Below are 16,482 nucleotides of genomic sequence, written 5' to 3'. Positions count from 1 at the left end.
CAAAAAGCATATCTGAAAAAAGGACTGGTATCCAAAATATACAAAGAACTCTTAAAACTCAACAGTAAGAAAATTAAAAAATGGGCCAAAGACCTGAAGAGGCTTCACCAAAGATGTACAAATGGCAAATAAACATATGAAATGATACTCCACATCCTATGTCATCAGGGAAATGCAAATTAAAACAAGACACCACCTCACACCTATTAAAACAGCCAAAATCCAAAACACTGACAACACCAATCACTGATGAGGATGTGGAGCAACAGGTACTCTCATTCATTGCTCGTGGGAATGCAAAACGGTGCAGACACTTTGGAGGACAGCTTGGCAGTTTCTTACAAATCTAAACATACTCTTACCACACAATCCAGCAAGCACACTCTTGGCTATTTACACAAATGAGTTGAAAACTTATGTCCACACAAAAACCTGCACAGATGTTTATAGCAGCTTTATTCATAATTGCCAAAACTTAGAAGCAACCAAGATGCCCTTCAGTAGATACATGGATAAACTGGTACTTCCAGACAATGGAATATCATTCAGCACCAAGAAGCAGCGAGCTATCAAGCCATGAAGAGTCACAGAAGAACCTGAAATGTATATTACCAGGTGAAAAAAGCCAATCTGAAAAGGCTACACGTATGTATGATTTCAACTATACGACACTCTGGAAAAGGCAAAACTATGGAGACAGTAAAAAGATCAATGGTGGCCAGGGGTTAAGGGTGGTGAGGGATGAAGAGGTGAAGCATAGGGGATTTTTACGGCAGTGAAACTATCCTGTATGATACTACTATCCTGTATGATACTACAGTGGTGGGTAAGTGCCTTTTTACATTTGTCCAAACCCACAGAACACAGAGCCCTAACATAAAGCGTGGACTCTGGGTGATGACGTAGGCTCATCACCTGCAACAAATGTACCACTCTGGTGGGGATGCTGACAGTAGGAGAGGCTGTGCATGGGGGAGGGGAGCAGAGTACATGGGAACTCACTCTGTACTTGCCACCTAGCTTTGTTGTGAACCTAAAGCTGTTCTAAAAAATAAAGTCCATTAAAAAAATGCAAAACAACAACAACAACAAAAAATAATTCAAAATAAATATCAATGGAAGAACCAGATTTTTAAGGACATACCCCTCTATTTTTCCTGAGGAATAAGTTTGGGAAGAAACTTTTTACATTTGGACCTACATTAGCATCTTCAGTAGAGGAAAAAAGCAGAGTCAGCCATGTGCATCAAAGCAAGGATCTGAGGAAAGGCCTCGGTGCCACCGCTTCCGCTGCCCCTGTGGGTTCCGAGAATCTAGAAAGGATGATTCTCCTACACTTCTCCTTAAAGATGGAACAAAAGAGACACAGTTCAGCACTGGCTAAATCATGGGCCAGATCAGCCTCCTCCTACCGGTGAATTCAAGGCCTCTGGTCTTTCTCGTGATAAACCCAAGAATAAATAAGAAGAGTAAACATGAATGAAAAGAGAAAACAAATAACAAAATTTAAAGACAGAAAAGAAATAACCACTGCTTGCTACGATACCGACTTCAGCGAGCCTGCTCCTGGAGTGCAGACACAAGGGCACTTTCTGGAGGCCCCTGTGTCCCTCCAGCTTCCCGCTGCTCACAGAAGGAGAGTAGAAAAGTATGTGTGTGAAGCACGAATCCTGCACAGCACAGGCCCCTCACACCCCTTCCAGATCTCCTTCTGCATTCAGTGTCCTGTGGCACCACAGGGAAGACTATCCACTGTGTTTCCAGAGGGCGAACACTCCCCGGGGGCGTTAGAGAACATGCAGGAAGAAAGACAGCTGCCACTAGCGGCCTCCACTTGCTCTTTGTAGATACAAATACCATACAACCTGGCAGTAATGAGGCAGATGATTTCTAATGAACCCAAGAGAAAGAGGGCATGTCCTCAATTTTGCCAAGGGGGTCACAGAAACGATAGGTAAACACACAATTTAAACATAATACCTGATTTCACTGTGCACCTGAAGAGGAAACCACATAGAGATAAGATGCTTCTTTTCTTCACATGTCAATTATATCTCAATAAAACAGAGAGGAAAAAAAGACTCTTCTTAAAATCTAGCAAGAGAAATAGCTTAAGGTAGTCCACTCTGTGCCTTCTAATTCCAGGAATGCTTTTTAATACATTAAGATTACAGGGCCGGCCCCATGGCTTAGCGGTTAAGTGCGTGCACTCCGCTGCTGGCGGCCCGGGTTCGGATCCCGGGCGCGCACCGCCGCACCGCTTCTCCGGCCATGCTGAGGCCGCATCCCACATACAGCAACTAGAAGGATGTGCAGCTATGACATACAACTATCTACTGGGGCTTTGGGGGGAAAATAAATAAAATAAGATTATAAAAAAAAAAAATATTATAAAACAGCAGTAAAGAGAATTTGGAATTGAGAAAAACAAACCATGCTATAAAGGGTCATCACGGTCATTTTTCTATGTTCCCTTCCAACTGTTCTTCGCCCACAGGCACATTACAGGAAACTGGCAGTTTCAGAAGTCTGTACAAAGCCTGTTACTTCATCGACTAGGAAACAAAAATTCAGAATCAACGTTTCCTGGAAGAACAACATGATGTGCATTAAGCGAAATGCACACACATCCTACATGTTCAGTTAGCTTCCTCGGTATGTTTGCATATGTCAACCTCTCAAAGATGACTTGAGACACACCCATCTTTGCAGCTGCAAAATAAAGAATTGAAATCCTCTACACTAGGAACAAATTCTAAAATTAACTTAAGTTACACAAAAAGTCAGGCATCATTAGGACTTTTATGAGGTAGAGTATGATAAAGTTTCACAAATCAGACTTAAAATTAAATATTTACATTAATCACAAAACATTAGGAACACAACATCCTCAAAACCAAAACGAGATACGAGAAAGCAACAGGGGTCTATAAGTTTATTTCTGAGGTTTGTACCTAAGATGAGTTCAAATTCTAAGAGTGCAACCTTGAGCAGGTTACCTAACACCTCTGAACTGGTCTCCTTCTCAGAGGTTTTATATATACATACACACATATATATCTATGCATGTATGTTACAGGGCTGTTGTGAAGTTAAATGACTTAAATATCTGAACTGTGGGGGCCAACATTAACTGGATGCCTACTACAACAGCAGCACTGTCCCAAGGGCTTCACGTGAATCAACTCATTGAATCCTCACGCAATCCACCTATGAAGGTAGAAGGATCCTCCTTTTACAGATGAGGAAATTGAGGCTCAGGAGAGGTTAATAACTGGCCCCAGATCCCTGCTATTCTGCCTCCCAGCGCACTTAACACACAATAAGTACTCAATAAATAATTCGTTGCAAGCACGCCCCAGAGCTGTCTAAGTCCTCTACGTATTAACTCACAGACTCCTCAGTACAATTCGGAGACAGAAACTATTATTATTTCCCATTTCATAGATGGAGAATTGAAGCCAGAGAAATTAGCTTATTTCTTCCAAGGTCGTATAGTGAATTGATAAGAGTTGGAACTGGGACTCCAACTCGGGTCCCAGTATTACTCTCCTCCAAAAATAAAACCTTTCCTGTGTCTGCCATGAAAACTAAGTTATGAAACATTCTGTCACACCAGTTCTTATTTTCATGATTTAATTAAACATTCACAATTCCCAGGGTTTCTCGGTAGCATATGATCTTTCTGTGTCGATAAAGTTCTAGACAGAAAGTCAAGACACTCAACATTTCAGATAGGCTAGACATTTCCATTAAGGATAAGTGAATGATTTTCAACCACCTTTTTCAAACCCCATCATTGTGAATACATTGAAAACCTCCCTTTCCACCACTTTGGGCCCCTTAGAACTTCAAAAACCAGAATCCACAGTCTGGGAACCAATGACATTGGGACCCCAGGGAAGAGAAGAATTCCACTGATACAAACAACTCTACGTAAAGCTTTCTTGGCCATCTCTGAAGCCCATATTATTGTAAGGATGGGACACCTGTTTTATGTCGTGGTGGGGCTGACTATTCTCCCCCTCCCCACATTTACCACTGATAATTGTCAACCATCGTGGAGGGTCAGAGGAGAGCACCCAACAGGCTAATCTTGTGATCTTTGTTGGATGCAACAGGGCATTTTTAGCTGGTTTCCCAGCCAGCATCACTAGATTCAGCTCACGTCAGAATATTGATGACCAGCAGCGCTCACCGCCCACAGGGATGCTCCAGGCACGTGGCTGATCTGTGTTCCTTGCTCCACCCTGGAATGCCCCCTCTCCAGAGCGCCACCACGCTGGAGGGACGCTCAGGTACGCCAATCTGCTCCCTCTGAAGAGATGCCCACAGTGACAACTGGGAACAAATACTTCTACACATCACGTCTCCAGTTTCCTTCAACCACACCCCAAGTTAAAAAACCAATGTACAAACGATTTGTGAGCAAATCCAAGTGTCTCGAAGAAAACTCGCTGAACATGAAAGAGTAGTATCTATATAAAGTATGAGCCCAAACAAATTATTTTTTTAATGTTTTGTGCACTAATAAAGCATGGCTCTAGGAATGAATGCATTTCAGTAACGTGCTGCTTTATACGCAAGAACATAGAGGCTATAATTATTTTCTTTTCAAGGGGGAATTTTTTTCTTATTTTGAGTCAAAATTTTTTCATTATAAACATTTCACAAAATTCTTCTCTTCAAAATTTACATCAAGCAATATTTTAAAATGAGTTTTAGCCTCACAACTTGGATACAAAATTCTTCTGATGCCTAACCAATGCCAAAATAAAAGTTCAAGAGGTTGCTACTGTTTTTCTCTTCAAAAAAGATACATCAAGTGAATACTTTTGGAATTAACACAAACATAACAGCATGAATCAAGAGGAACATGAAACATTTGCTTAAAGAAAGCACGCTCTGTGTAGATTCTATCTGTAGAGAGAAGAGGACTCTCTACCCTCTATCTTTTTGTAGGAATACAAAAAGAATCTTAAAAATGCAGACACAGGCAGTTTCTAGCACATCCTACTGACAATCTTTTCAGCTTCCAAAACCACTACTAAGCATCTAAAAGCAGCAAAACCACCTCAAAGTAGGACAAGATATCTGGACAGCAGAACTGAGAGTCCCTGCCACATGAGCTCTCCATTTTATTTGAGATTCATTGTTTGTTTCCAGAGACACAGCCGGCTATTAGAAAACAACGTCGTCTTCTCCAACTTGCACATATAAAACCCTCTATTTCAGGAAATCTTCTTTAAAACAGAAATAGATCCAGGTGGGGAGCAAGTCTGACAGACCTAAGCCCTCAGCTCCAGTCTCAGGGCTCCCCAGTCCCCCGGCACTCAGGGGACAGGGGACACGGCGCTCCCGGAGGCCTCCTGCCTCGGGGTCAGTGAGCAGCTCACAAGCCACCACTAATGAGGAAGGTCTAGAAATATTTAAATATTATGAATGTTTAAATATTAATTTTTGAATGTAACTTGGGTACTCAGAATTTTTTTTCTTTGCTCCACCGACTGAACACAATCTAAGATCTAACATATGCTGTATCGACACATTTGTTCAAAGAGACAATTGTTTGTTTTTGTCTGGAAACTTGCAGGCAGAACATTCCCACCTGAAAATAGCAGTTCTTGCCTTTTCTTTTTGATCTTCCAAAGGAACTCCGAACATGTTAATAAACACAGTGAGTCCACATTTTAAGTTTTTAAAGTATTTTCTGCACTTTTTTTTGAGCCAAATCTGCTGAACAGCTTTGAACACTAGAGCTCATTCATATTTTTATATAACTATTAAATTTCTATTATCTAAACTACATGCATCCAGAGCAAGAACACTGAGCAACATGCTGGTAACACTTTCAAATCAAGCTGAAAGTCTGGTTTTTACGTGCAGCATAAAATCCATTCAGAGCACCAAACCACCATTTCATAAAAAGACAAACCTTTAAATAATTTATAGCACTAGTAAATCTAGAGTTCCTAGTAGATTTAAAAACAGTATTTAAAATATCACTTTAGATTAAAACCAGCAGCAAGAACCCTACTTCCTGATGTCAGAACACACCAAGTTAAAACGCATTACCAGTAGGCCATCTAGTGACCGTTCGAGCGGTAGGAAAAAAATTAAATCCAAAAATCCTCAATACTTTTCAGTGTCTTCTATTTTCTTGAATAAAAATATGCCAACTGAAGCACGTTAAGAAAATAAAGATTTTTTCCTATCTTCCATCAAAAAACAAAAAAATAAATTCTTTAAAAAAAGATGAATGGCAATTAGCTTGAAAAAAAAAAGAAAGATGCTCTGATGAAATACATTTATATAATACTTTTTATTATATAAATGACATTACCTATCCCAATTATATTACATAGGCCAGATCGAAAAATAAATAAGACAATCCAGAGATGACAGAGGATACGTTAACGTTACACTAACCAAAAGACTCATCATCCTAAAATACCCATGTACAGCACAGTAAAACATACCCTATCTTAGGAAAGAACATTAAAGAAACAACACCTGGTAGGATTTATTTCAGAAGACTCTCAACGAGGTAATACCAAGCATCAAATAGAACAAATCCTATTGGCTGCCGTGGAGACAGCACTTCCCAAACACCTGTATCCTCTAGCAAGTCCCAATACTACCCTCTTGGCTCTAATAAAAACCGGTGGTACAATGGGAAATACATATTTGGTCTTTGTCCCTGGTCCCTGGCACAGAGCTCTGACAACCCTTGGAATCTCCTGAGTGATAAGAGTGTCTGGAAAGATAATGGGATGACCCTAGGCTGAGGGGCTCCTCCGAGAGACCAAGCCAGATTAGAGGGCTGGACCACTCAGCTCCATCACCAGACCCCTGGGCTAGAAGGGACTAGAACTTGAGCTCCGTCACCAATGGCCTAAGATTTAATCACTCACGCCTACGTGATGAAACCCCCACACAAACCTCTAAAGGACAGGTTCAGAGAGCTTCTGAGCTTGTGACCACATGGAGCACGGCGTGCCCAGAGAGGGCGTGGAGGCTCCAGGGCTCTCCCCGCTCCCCCGGCCCCTACGAGTCTCTTCCATTTGGCTGTTCCTGAGTTGCACCCTTTACAATAGACCGGAAACAGTAAGTAAAGTGCTTTCCCGAGCTCTATGAGTCGAATTGCTGAACAGGGTGGGGGAGGGGGAGGGGGAACCCTCGGCCGCAGTCAGCCAGGTAGGAACGCAGGTGGTCTGGGCACCCTATTGGCAGCTGGCATCTGAAGCAGGGGCAGCCTTGCGAGACTGAACCCTTCACCTGTGGAACTGGGCTGACTCTGGGCGTCAGTGTCAGGACTGAGCTGTGGAACAACTGAATCGTTGCACACCCAGCTGGTGCGAGACTCAGAGAACTGGCTGGTGTGAGGAGAAACCCTCCAAAGTCTAAGAAGCTGGGCCTGAAGAGGCGATAAAACACACTTAGCTTTATTTTAGACATAGTTTTCACTACATAAGGCGTAATAACCCAAGTCCCTCATTTACCACTGAGATTGAGGTTTTAGAACCTCAGTGAATCATAACGTATCTGGCAAAACGCGCCTCAGCTTTCCAAGGTAAATCAGGTAACCTACACACGCTTTTCTTATTTCACACCACACAGAACCTTGCACACTAACCAGGGACAGGCACGGGCAGTTTATTTCTTTACTAGTAAACCTTTCCAACCCAGGCAGTGCTGACTTTGATCTGCTCTGAAACACTTAAAAGTATTCTAAAAATATTAAACCTTTCTAAGAGAAAATAAAACTACGTATAACATTCTAACATTGACATGACAAATCTCAAGTAAAAACACAAGGGTAAGTTCAGTGTACAATGTACAAAAAATGCAAACAAACTACAATCAAAATAAAAAGGAAAAATACTAGAAACAGTTTCAACGAAAATGACATATAATATCTACTGATTTCATAAAAATTTATAGGAAAACTATAAAACAAACCCAACAGAGTAAAAGTAGAGTAAGAACAGACAATTCACTAAAAATGAAACACTGAGATTCCACAATAGAACATCACCTAACAAGAGGAAAGGCCTATAAATAATCCATAGAATCTATGAAATCTACAGAATCCTAAACTTCCTTGAGCCCATCGCAAAGCTGAGGTCCTAAAGCAGTAACGTGAACTGCTTCCAAAGAGTGACAGCCCCAACAGGAAAAGACATGACACATGAAGGTGGGAGACGTGGGAGGAAGTGGTGGCTTCAATGAAGGCAGGAAAGAGGACACAGTCAAAATGATTTCAGAACCCCTACAGGCTGAGTGTGGACTGGTGTAACAGGCTAGCCTAACTGCGAGCCCAGACACAGGGGCTCTGCACTCACTCACAAGCAGGCCTGGAACAGGTGCTCAGAAAAAAGATCAGGAGCAGGTCTGGAGACTAGAGAGAGCTCTCCTCGCTGGCGCAAAGGCACAAAACTCTGCCCACTCTCTGGATCCTTGGCTCACAGAACACAAAAGCCTAAAGCTGATGGGAAAGGGCAGAAAACCCTCCCAGGATCCAACGTTTCTGAAGGAGAGTAGAGCCAAATATGTCTGCGGAAGAGAGGGAGGTGGAGGAAACTCGTGGTCCAGGATCCTGAACTGATACAAACCAGGGATCTGCTAATGCACGTGAAGAACAGAAGACCTCCAGGTTCAAGGCAGAGGTTGGCTACCACGCAGGGAGGAGAAAGGACATTGAGAAAGACCCACTCCAAGATCCGGGAGCACAGGTCCTGCCTAAGACTGAAGCTGGACCAGCAAAACTGAGAACCACCACTGCTCCCCTAACACGAGCCTAGCACTAAGGAACAAGCAAAGCAGTTCACTGCTGAGAGAGGACCAAGAGCCTGGAGAGAGCTCCCGCGTGGTGCAGGCAGGGAATGCTGGCAGCTGAGGTGGAGCAGAACACAGAAAACCCTGCGCAGGCCTGGCCACACTAAGCACAAGGCAGGACAGCCCACCACTGCAGGAATATGAAGCTGGGGGTGCAGTGAGAGACACTAGAGAACAAGGAAACCCAAACCCAGCTGAGCTACCGACTACAGTAACTCAGCTCACTGCACTGACAGGGTGACTGAATGCCCAGGCATAAATACTATCTACCTCAATCTCTACTGTTCTTCCAGCTTTCGGTACAAAATTATAACACACCAAAAAGAGCAAGAAAAAACCGCCCACTGTTAAGAGATATAGCAATCAACAAAACCAGATCTAGAAATGACCCAGAGGTTGCAACCATCAGGAAGGACTTGAAAGTAACTATCATTACTATGTTAAGGGATCTAGTAGAAAAGTGCACAACATGCAGGAACAGTAACTTCAGCAGAGAGATGTATACTATATACATAAAGAGAGCGAGGGGCCCGCCCAGTGGCTCAGCAGTTAAGTGCATGCGCTGCACTTCGGCGGCCCGGAGTTCACATGTTCAGATCCCAGGCGTGCACCGACACACTGCTTATCAGGCCATGCTGTGGCGGCATCCCATATAAAATAGAGGAAGATGGGCACAGATGTTAGCCCAGGGCCAGTCTTCCTCAGCAAAAAGAGAGGATTGGCAACAAATGTTAGCTCAGGGCTGATCTTCCTCAAAAAAAAGAAGAGAGCCAAATAATGAGAGAATTTTTTTAATCATTATCAGCATTTAAGAATTCCTTCTACGGGCAAATACAGCTGAGGAAACAGTAAACTTGAAAATAAGTGACCAGAAATGATCACATCTGAAAAATCGAGACAAAAAGAGTGAAAGAACAGAGCACCTGAAGCTGTGGGACAACATCCCACTGTCACACACGTGCACCTGGAGGCCCAGAAGGAGAAGAGCGAGTCGGGCAAGAGAAACACGTGAAGAGATAACGGTCGAGAGTTTCCAAATACTAGTAAAAGAACCAAGCAGCAACCCAAGAAGGTCAGAAAACTCTAAACTGGAAGAAAAAAGACTCAAACATACTGAGAGATCTAGACACACCATACTAAAACTGCTAAAAACCAAAGAGTAAGAGAATATCTTGAATTCAGGCAAAAGAAAGAAGAAACATTACAAAGAGAAGAACAAAGAAAAGAATCAGAAACAATGCAAACCAGAGCACCAAGGTGCAACATCTTTAAAGAACTAAAAGAAAAATCGATCAACTCAGAGTTCTATGCCCAAGAAAAATATCTTTTAAAAATGAACAGATGAGAAAGATCTGATATAAAGCCTTTCCCAGTTCATTCCTCTGTGCCTCCCAGTACGCTATGTGCACACTGAAACTGTGGTCTCTAACGCTCTCTAGGAGCTGTATACAGGCATGTGGCACCTAAGGACACGTCAGTCAATGGCGGTCCTATTAGATGAGTACCATACAGCCTAGGTGTGTAGCAGACTGTACCACCTAGGTTTGTGTGAGTACACTCTATGATGTTTGCTCAACAACAAAATCGCCTAACGATGCATTTCTCAGAACCTATCCCTGTCATTAAGTAACACACGACTGTACTCCTCTATCATCCACAATGTAAATCCCTCAAGGACAGAAACACAGCTCGTTGATCTTTGTGTTGCCAGCGCCTAGGACTGCGATGAACTACAGTAGTGGGTTTTCACAGATGTCTGACTGACGATGGATGATGAAAGACGAATGCTGGTGCAGCCTGGGAGAGAGGGGAGGGAAGCCAGAAGCAGAGCAACAGGACTGGTCCAAGAGCTCAGAAGCTGGTTAACAGGAAACCTGGAGAGCAGGAAGAAGTGCAAAACCTTCTGGGATCAGGTCTCATTACCTGCAGGTAACACATCCATATACAAAGAAAGGCATCAGACCAGTGCAGCTACCAATTCGTATTATTTCTATTTATTCAGCTAAAATGTTTAGATAAGGAAAATAAATTAGGAAGGTGAGTCCCAGGTTAATTATCTGGTAGATATTTTATAATACGGAAAAATTCAAAGTCTAAAAATTTATAAAATAGGGTAATTTAAAAAAACGTTGTATGTCTAATACAGCCAATAAGAGATGCTAGATGAAAGAGGTTTATGATAATAGGATTCTAAAGATCAAGACGGGATTCAAAGGCCATAAGCCCCAGTTAGGACAGGGTGAGGAGCATCGATGCATCGCTGTCTGCCACCACTGCACCAGGAGTCCCCGCGCAGCACTGGCCACGACGAGGGCAGAGAGTGACCACCGACACTTCACGAAGGCCGATCCCCCCCAACTAAGTGAACCATGTGACCTTCCGCTGGAACAGGGGAAGAGGGACTGGACGTGAGGAGGAAGGAGCAGAGAAGGAAAGAAAAAAACTTCTCAAAACTCAGACGAGATCGAACTCCGAGGGAATGACAAAGGTCCGTATGTCCTGGAGCCTTTCCCTCCCTCAAGTTCAACCAAAAGGATATACCATCACGTTGTCACAGGGAAACGCGGGGCACTCTCTAAATGCCCAGGAAAAGTTAACTACACTATATACCTTAATTGAAACAAACATAACAATGCCAAGTTGTAGAGCTGAATAATGAGGCAGAGGTTTCTCTCTTGGGTATTTGTGTAGTAAAATTACTGGTAAAATAAATGGTAATTTGGCTCTCAAGCCTCCTGCGATTTATGTTGACTGGGACATTTCCCATGTTGTAACATACGGTACCCCCGTCACAGGGAACACAGTGACACACACAGAATGTTGTCAGCACCACACAGAATTTGAAGCACAGACGGCACTCCGCACTACTACCAGGTTTCTTGGAGGCGCAGGTCCTGAGATGGACACAGTGAGTCTGCCGACGCCGTCTCTGATCTTCTCTTACCCGTTCCTGCAGAAGCTCCACAACCTGCTGCACGCAGTCATTCACGTCACACGAGTCTGTTTTCAGCACCAACTCAGGGGCCTCCGGTTTCTCATACTCAGAATCAATCCCCGTGAAACCTACAAAGGCACCAGATTGGGGGGGGGGGTGGAAATTAACGTTAAAATAGGTGTGTTTCTTTGGTGCAGTCTGTGCTCTGTGGAAACTACCCTTTATGCTGCCCCTCCAAGCTACAGGGCTGTAGCACTGAAGCTGCTTTCTGGGGAGAATATTGCTAACTACACTTTCGTTTCTTCTTTAAACACGCAGTCAATTCCCTCAGTACTCACAGTAGTCATGCTGAGTAAAGTGGCCGAGAACGCTGACTAAGCAAGCACCGAACCACTGCTCCCAGGGGACACAGGGGAGGCTTCCTGCAAGCCTCTGGTCACAACACTTTCTAATTTTACAAACAAATTTCAGGGAGTAGGCGAATGTGCAAATATGGAATCTTCAAACAACAAAGGTCAACTGTACCCACTTCTCCTGTCACCTGTCTTTTTTTTAAGTAAACTGACTGTGAAGAGACAGGAGTGAGGGCCAAGTGACCCAGAGCATCTCAGTTCCTCCCCAGGAACACAGGACATGGCGCCTGCGCCCCGGGTGTAAAACCAGACTTGGCGATGTTTCCCTCCCTTCGATGCACAATCTCTCAACCAAGTCAATCCGCCCACCACAGTCACCAGGATTATCTACAGCCACATTGGAGCCCTGCAGGCTTCTCTGCCATCAGATCAAGGTTCAAGACAGACAAATTACTGCTATTAGCTTAAGCAAACATAAATCAGGAAGGTGATCCTGTTATATCACAAAATACATGCCATAACCAAATATAATCAATTTGGATATTAACCACTAGTGAGATTTTCCCTATTGTATATGTGTTACTGTGTAACTGCCAAGAAAAGGAAGATGACATCACGTTCGCCAGGACAGGCTGAGCTAAAGATACGTTGCTCCCATCTCACACTTCTGACGACACCCCACACAGAAGTCGTCCCCGGCCCATCTCACACTTCTGACGACACCCCACATACAAGTCGTCCAAGGCCTGTCTCACACTTCTGAAGACACCCCACACAGACTGATGACACCCCACATCGAAGTCGTCCCCGGCCTGTCTCACACTTCTGACGACACCCCACACAGATGTCGTCCAAGGCCTGTCTCACACTTCTGACAACACCTCACACAGAAGTTGTCCTCAGCCCACCTTAGACTTCTGATGACACCCCACAGAGAAGTCATCCAAGGCCCATCTGCCTCAGAATAACTAGGTCATCCTTGGGTTTGAATGGTAAACATGAATTTAAAATCATTACTATTAAGAGGCACAGTTATCAAAAGAGTTCTAAAATAGACACAAGTCTACAGCCCACTCATTTCATTTTTTTATATTTGATATTTCTAAGCATCACATGAAGTCCTGAACCCAAGAAGAAATTTCTGCATTACCAATGCTCCCAAGAGAATTTAGTGGTGAGGCACAATAAAATAGATGGGAAAAAAATAATTCTGGTTAAAATACTAGGTCTTAAGCTCTGATTCTCAAATGTAGCTACACTGGAATCACCGAGTCCCACTCCCACGAGACTCTGCTCTCACTGGTCTGGGGTACAGCCCTAGCACCAGATTTTTAAAAGTTCCCCTGGGTAATGCTAATGTGCAGCAAAGCTTGAGAAGCACTGTGTTAGAAGACTTGGCTTAATAGCTTAAGAGTCCAGGAATTCTCTTCCTAGCTAATTTATCCCGTTAGTGATTATAATAAATGTACGTTGTAAGAAAAACATATGTATTTAGGTAGATAATTAACTACTTGAGCAGTAATCATGAAAATAATCTAGGTATTAGAATGGCTGACACAGGGACACATTTACAGTTTAGTAAATGCCACAGAAAGGCCTATAAAAGCTTGACGTCCACTGAACGTAGGCAATCCCATCTGTCCTTGAAGGTTTACCCCCACGGCTCGGAAACACGGAAGGGAAGCATTGACAGGGAAACTTTTAAGCACCGTTCTGACAATGAGTAAATGACCTTTTAAAACAATCAGTTCTACAACCAGGAACTCTAGCACCACAGCAAACCCAAAATAAACGTGTGGACACACATATATATCAACCTAAGAACATTTTATCAGGGCCGGCCCCACGGCTTAGCGGTTAAGTGCTCGAGCTCGGCTACTGGCGGCCTGGGTTCAGATCTGGGTGCGCACCGACGCACCGCTTCCCCGGCCATGCTGAGGCCTCGTCCCACATACAGTATCTAGAAGGATGTGCAACTATGACATACAACTATCTCCTGGGGCTTTGGGGAAAAGAAAAAGGAGGAATAATGACAATAGATATTAGCTCAGAGCCGGTCTTCCTCAGCAAAAAGAGGAGGATTGGCATGGATGTTAGCTCAGGGCTGATCTTCCTCACAAAAAAAAAAAAGACGGACATTCTATCAATGTTTACTCAGGGGAACTTAGAAATACTCAGGGAAGTAAACAAGTAACACAGAGAAACTAAACCAGTGCAAACCCACTCCCAGATAGAGAATGAAAACTTGAGTGACTCGAGGTGTTCTGGATGCGGTCTTACTTATCTCTGCGTCCCCGGAACCAAATATGTACCTTGCAAATAGAACCATCGATAAATGTGTTGAACATCCGATTTCCACTCCCCCTTCTCACCCACCCAACAAGCACTTGCTGTGTGAGTGCCACGCTCTGAGCCACGCACTGTGCTAGCTTCTAAAGACACAGAAATATGCAAGATGATACCCCTGCTCACAGTAGCTTACACCGGCCGGGCAGACAAACCTGCCTCCCTCACCGATCCATCCTCGAAAAAACAACAAAACCAACTGCAACTAAAATAAGTAAAAGATTAGGAGTTCCAGATCCTAGATCAGAGATCCAAATGTCTATTACAAAAAACTGAAATGAAAACTGCCCATCGACAGAGAGGGTGAGACAGAAGAGCAAGGGCTCAATTGGGTTCCCTCCAGTTGTCAGAAATTATTCAGGTCAGGCAGCCGGTTCTTTCTGCGTCAAGAAAGTGCCGGCTTAACGGGGGAAACGGAGTCTCCACGGGGCACGACTGGATATCAGCCTTGCCCAAGGAACCAGACTCCACTGCAGCAGGCGGAACTCGCCCCTGCGGAAATGCTCAAGCGTTCCCAGGTCCAAACGGAGAAGAGCCCAGAACAACAGGCTTATCCTTCCCACTCCGCCTTCTCCTTGCAGGGCCAGCAGCTGAAAGTTCCTGGGAGCTCCTGTGATGGTCCTAGGCCATCACACTCCCTGCCAGGAAGGCAAACAAAAGTCACCTGCATGAATCATTGACCCCTAAACAACGCTGACTGAGTCATGTATCTTTGATTTTTCCTTAATGCTGGCATGTCCTCTGTTTCTGTTAACAATTACAGGATTAATGTCAAAGGATGTCTAGAAGATAAACGACAGGATTAGGATCAAAGGCCACAGCAGACAGGCTCCAAATGTCTCCTTCTATGACCAAATGTTCACCACAAATGAAGCTCTGCGAGTAGACCAGAAAGCCTAAAAACCAAGGTGTCTGTATTTTCATGGAATCAATGATACAGACACGTTAAATCAGTCTAATTCAACAGTTGTACACCGAATGAATAAGGGACCATTCCAAGCACTACGATATAAAAAAGAAGAAGACATGGTCTTTGCTCTCAAGATGCTTATAATTCAGGCATTTTTCCTAGTAACTTGGTATTTCCTGCATTTTCACTGCAACAAAGAGAACAGAAGTGGCAGGAGCTAGCAACGGATATCCAGTCTACCATCAGGCACCTAATTATATCAAGTAGGTTTCCACCAACCTCCAAAGCCCCAACCCTCAAACTGTCGTGTGAGTGGGATTCCAGCCTGATCAATGATCCTCGCTGGGTGCCCACAGTGCCAAGCACTGCTGCTGTGCCCTAGAGAGACAACAGCGTGATAAGATCCACTTCCTCTTCTCAAAGAGTTGAGTCATCTGAACACTCCCAATCTCACAGAAAAGATCAGTCTCAGACAAAGTAAGATAAGATATCTAAGCAAAAAGAAACTGGGAAAAAAGCACCACTTACCTTTAATTTCTCCAGCCCGTGCTTTTCTGTAGAGTCCTTTGACATCCCTCTGCTCACAAACATGCAGAGGAGCGTCAACAAATACTTCAAAAAAAGGTAAACTTGCACCCTCATGAATTTGCCTTGCATTGTTGCGATCCTTAGAAAAAAGACACAATTAAAAAATCAGTGCTTATACGAATCAAAGGTACTATATTAATATCAAGGACAAGTAAAAGTGCTTTTCAGCAGAGTTAATGGAAAATAGACAAAATTTAATTTATATTTTTAAAATATAAACTGAAAAAAATAAATCCAAGAAATTAAAGGTTAACACACCCATTCTTCACAACATAACACAAAAGGCATACTATCCTAAAAACCCAACATATCGGGGAGTTACTGGAGGGAAAATAACAACGCCCCATAAAGACTTCCTAAATTTTATGAGGAACCTGAGCCAAAGCCCAGCTCGAATGCGGCGCCGTCAGGCCGCTCTCTAATATCACATTCAACTTCAGCCGGAGCTGACAGGAAGGCAACTTCACAAAATGTCCTTTCAGAAGCTGAGGCCAGTCTACCTACTTGCCAAA

At 43.5% G+C, this 16,482-nt stretch overlaps 1 protein-coding gene across 2 annotated transcripts in view; it reads right to left on the bottom strand.

Moving 5' to 3' along the window:
• Positions 1-16,482, bottom strand: part of PAPSS1 (3'-phosphoadenosine 5'-phosphosulfate synthase 1) — an 86,270-nt gene that overhangs the window by 48,663 nt on the left and 21,125 nt on the right. For both annotated transcript variants that reach the window (XM_087437759.1, XM_087437760.1), the window contains 2 exons: positions 15,911-16,049; positions 11,783-11,901 (listed from right to left, as the gene is read on the bottom strand). In XM_087437759.1, the coding sequence (XP_087293885.1) occupies positions 11,783-11,901; positions 15,911-16,049 (258 nt within the window). The remainder of the gene's footprint in view (positions 1-11,782; positions 11,902-15,910; positions 16,050-16,482) is intronic.

Source organism: Ceratotherium simum, chromosome 12 (genome assembly GCF_057802395.1).
Source record: "Ceratotherium simum simum isolate JZ-2026a chromosome 12, ASM5780239v1, whole genome shotgun sequence".
Lineage (NCBI taxonomy): Eukaryota > Metazoa > Chordata > Mammalia > Perissodactyla > Rhinocerotidae > Ceratotherium > Ceratotherium simum.
The sequence above is the reverse complement of the archived record's forward strand: the minus strand, read 5'-3'. Positions and strand labels throughout refer to the sequence as shown.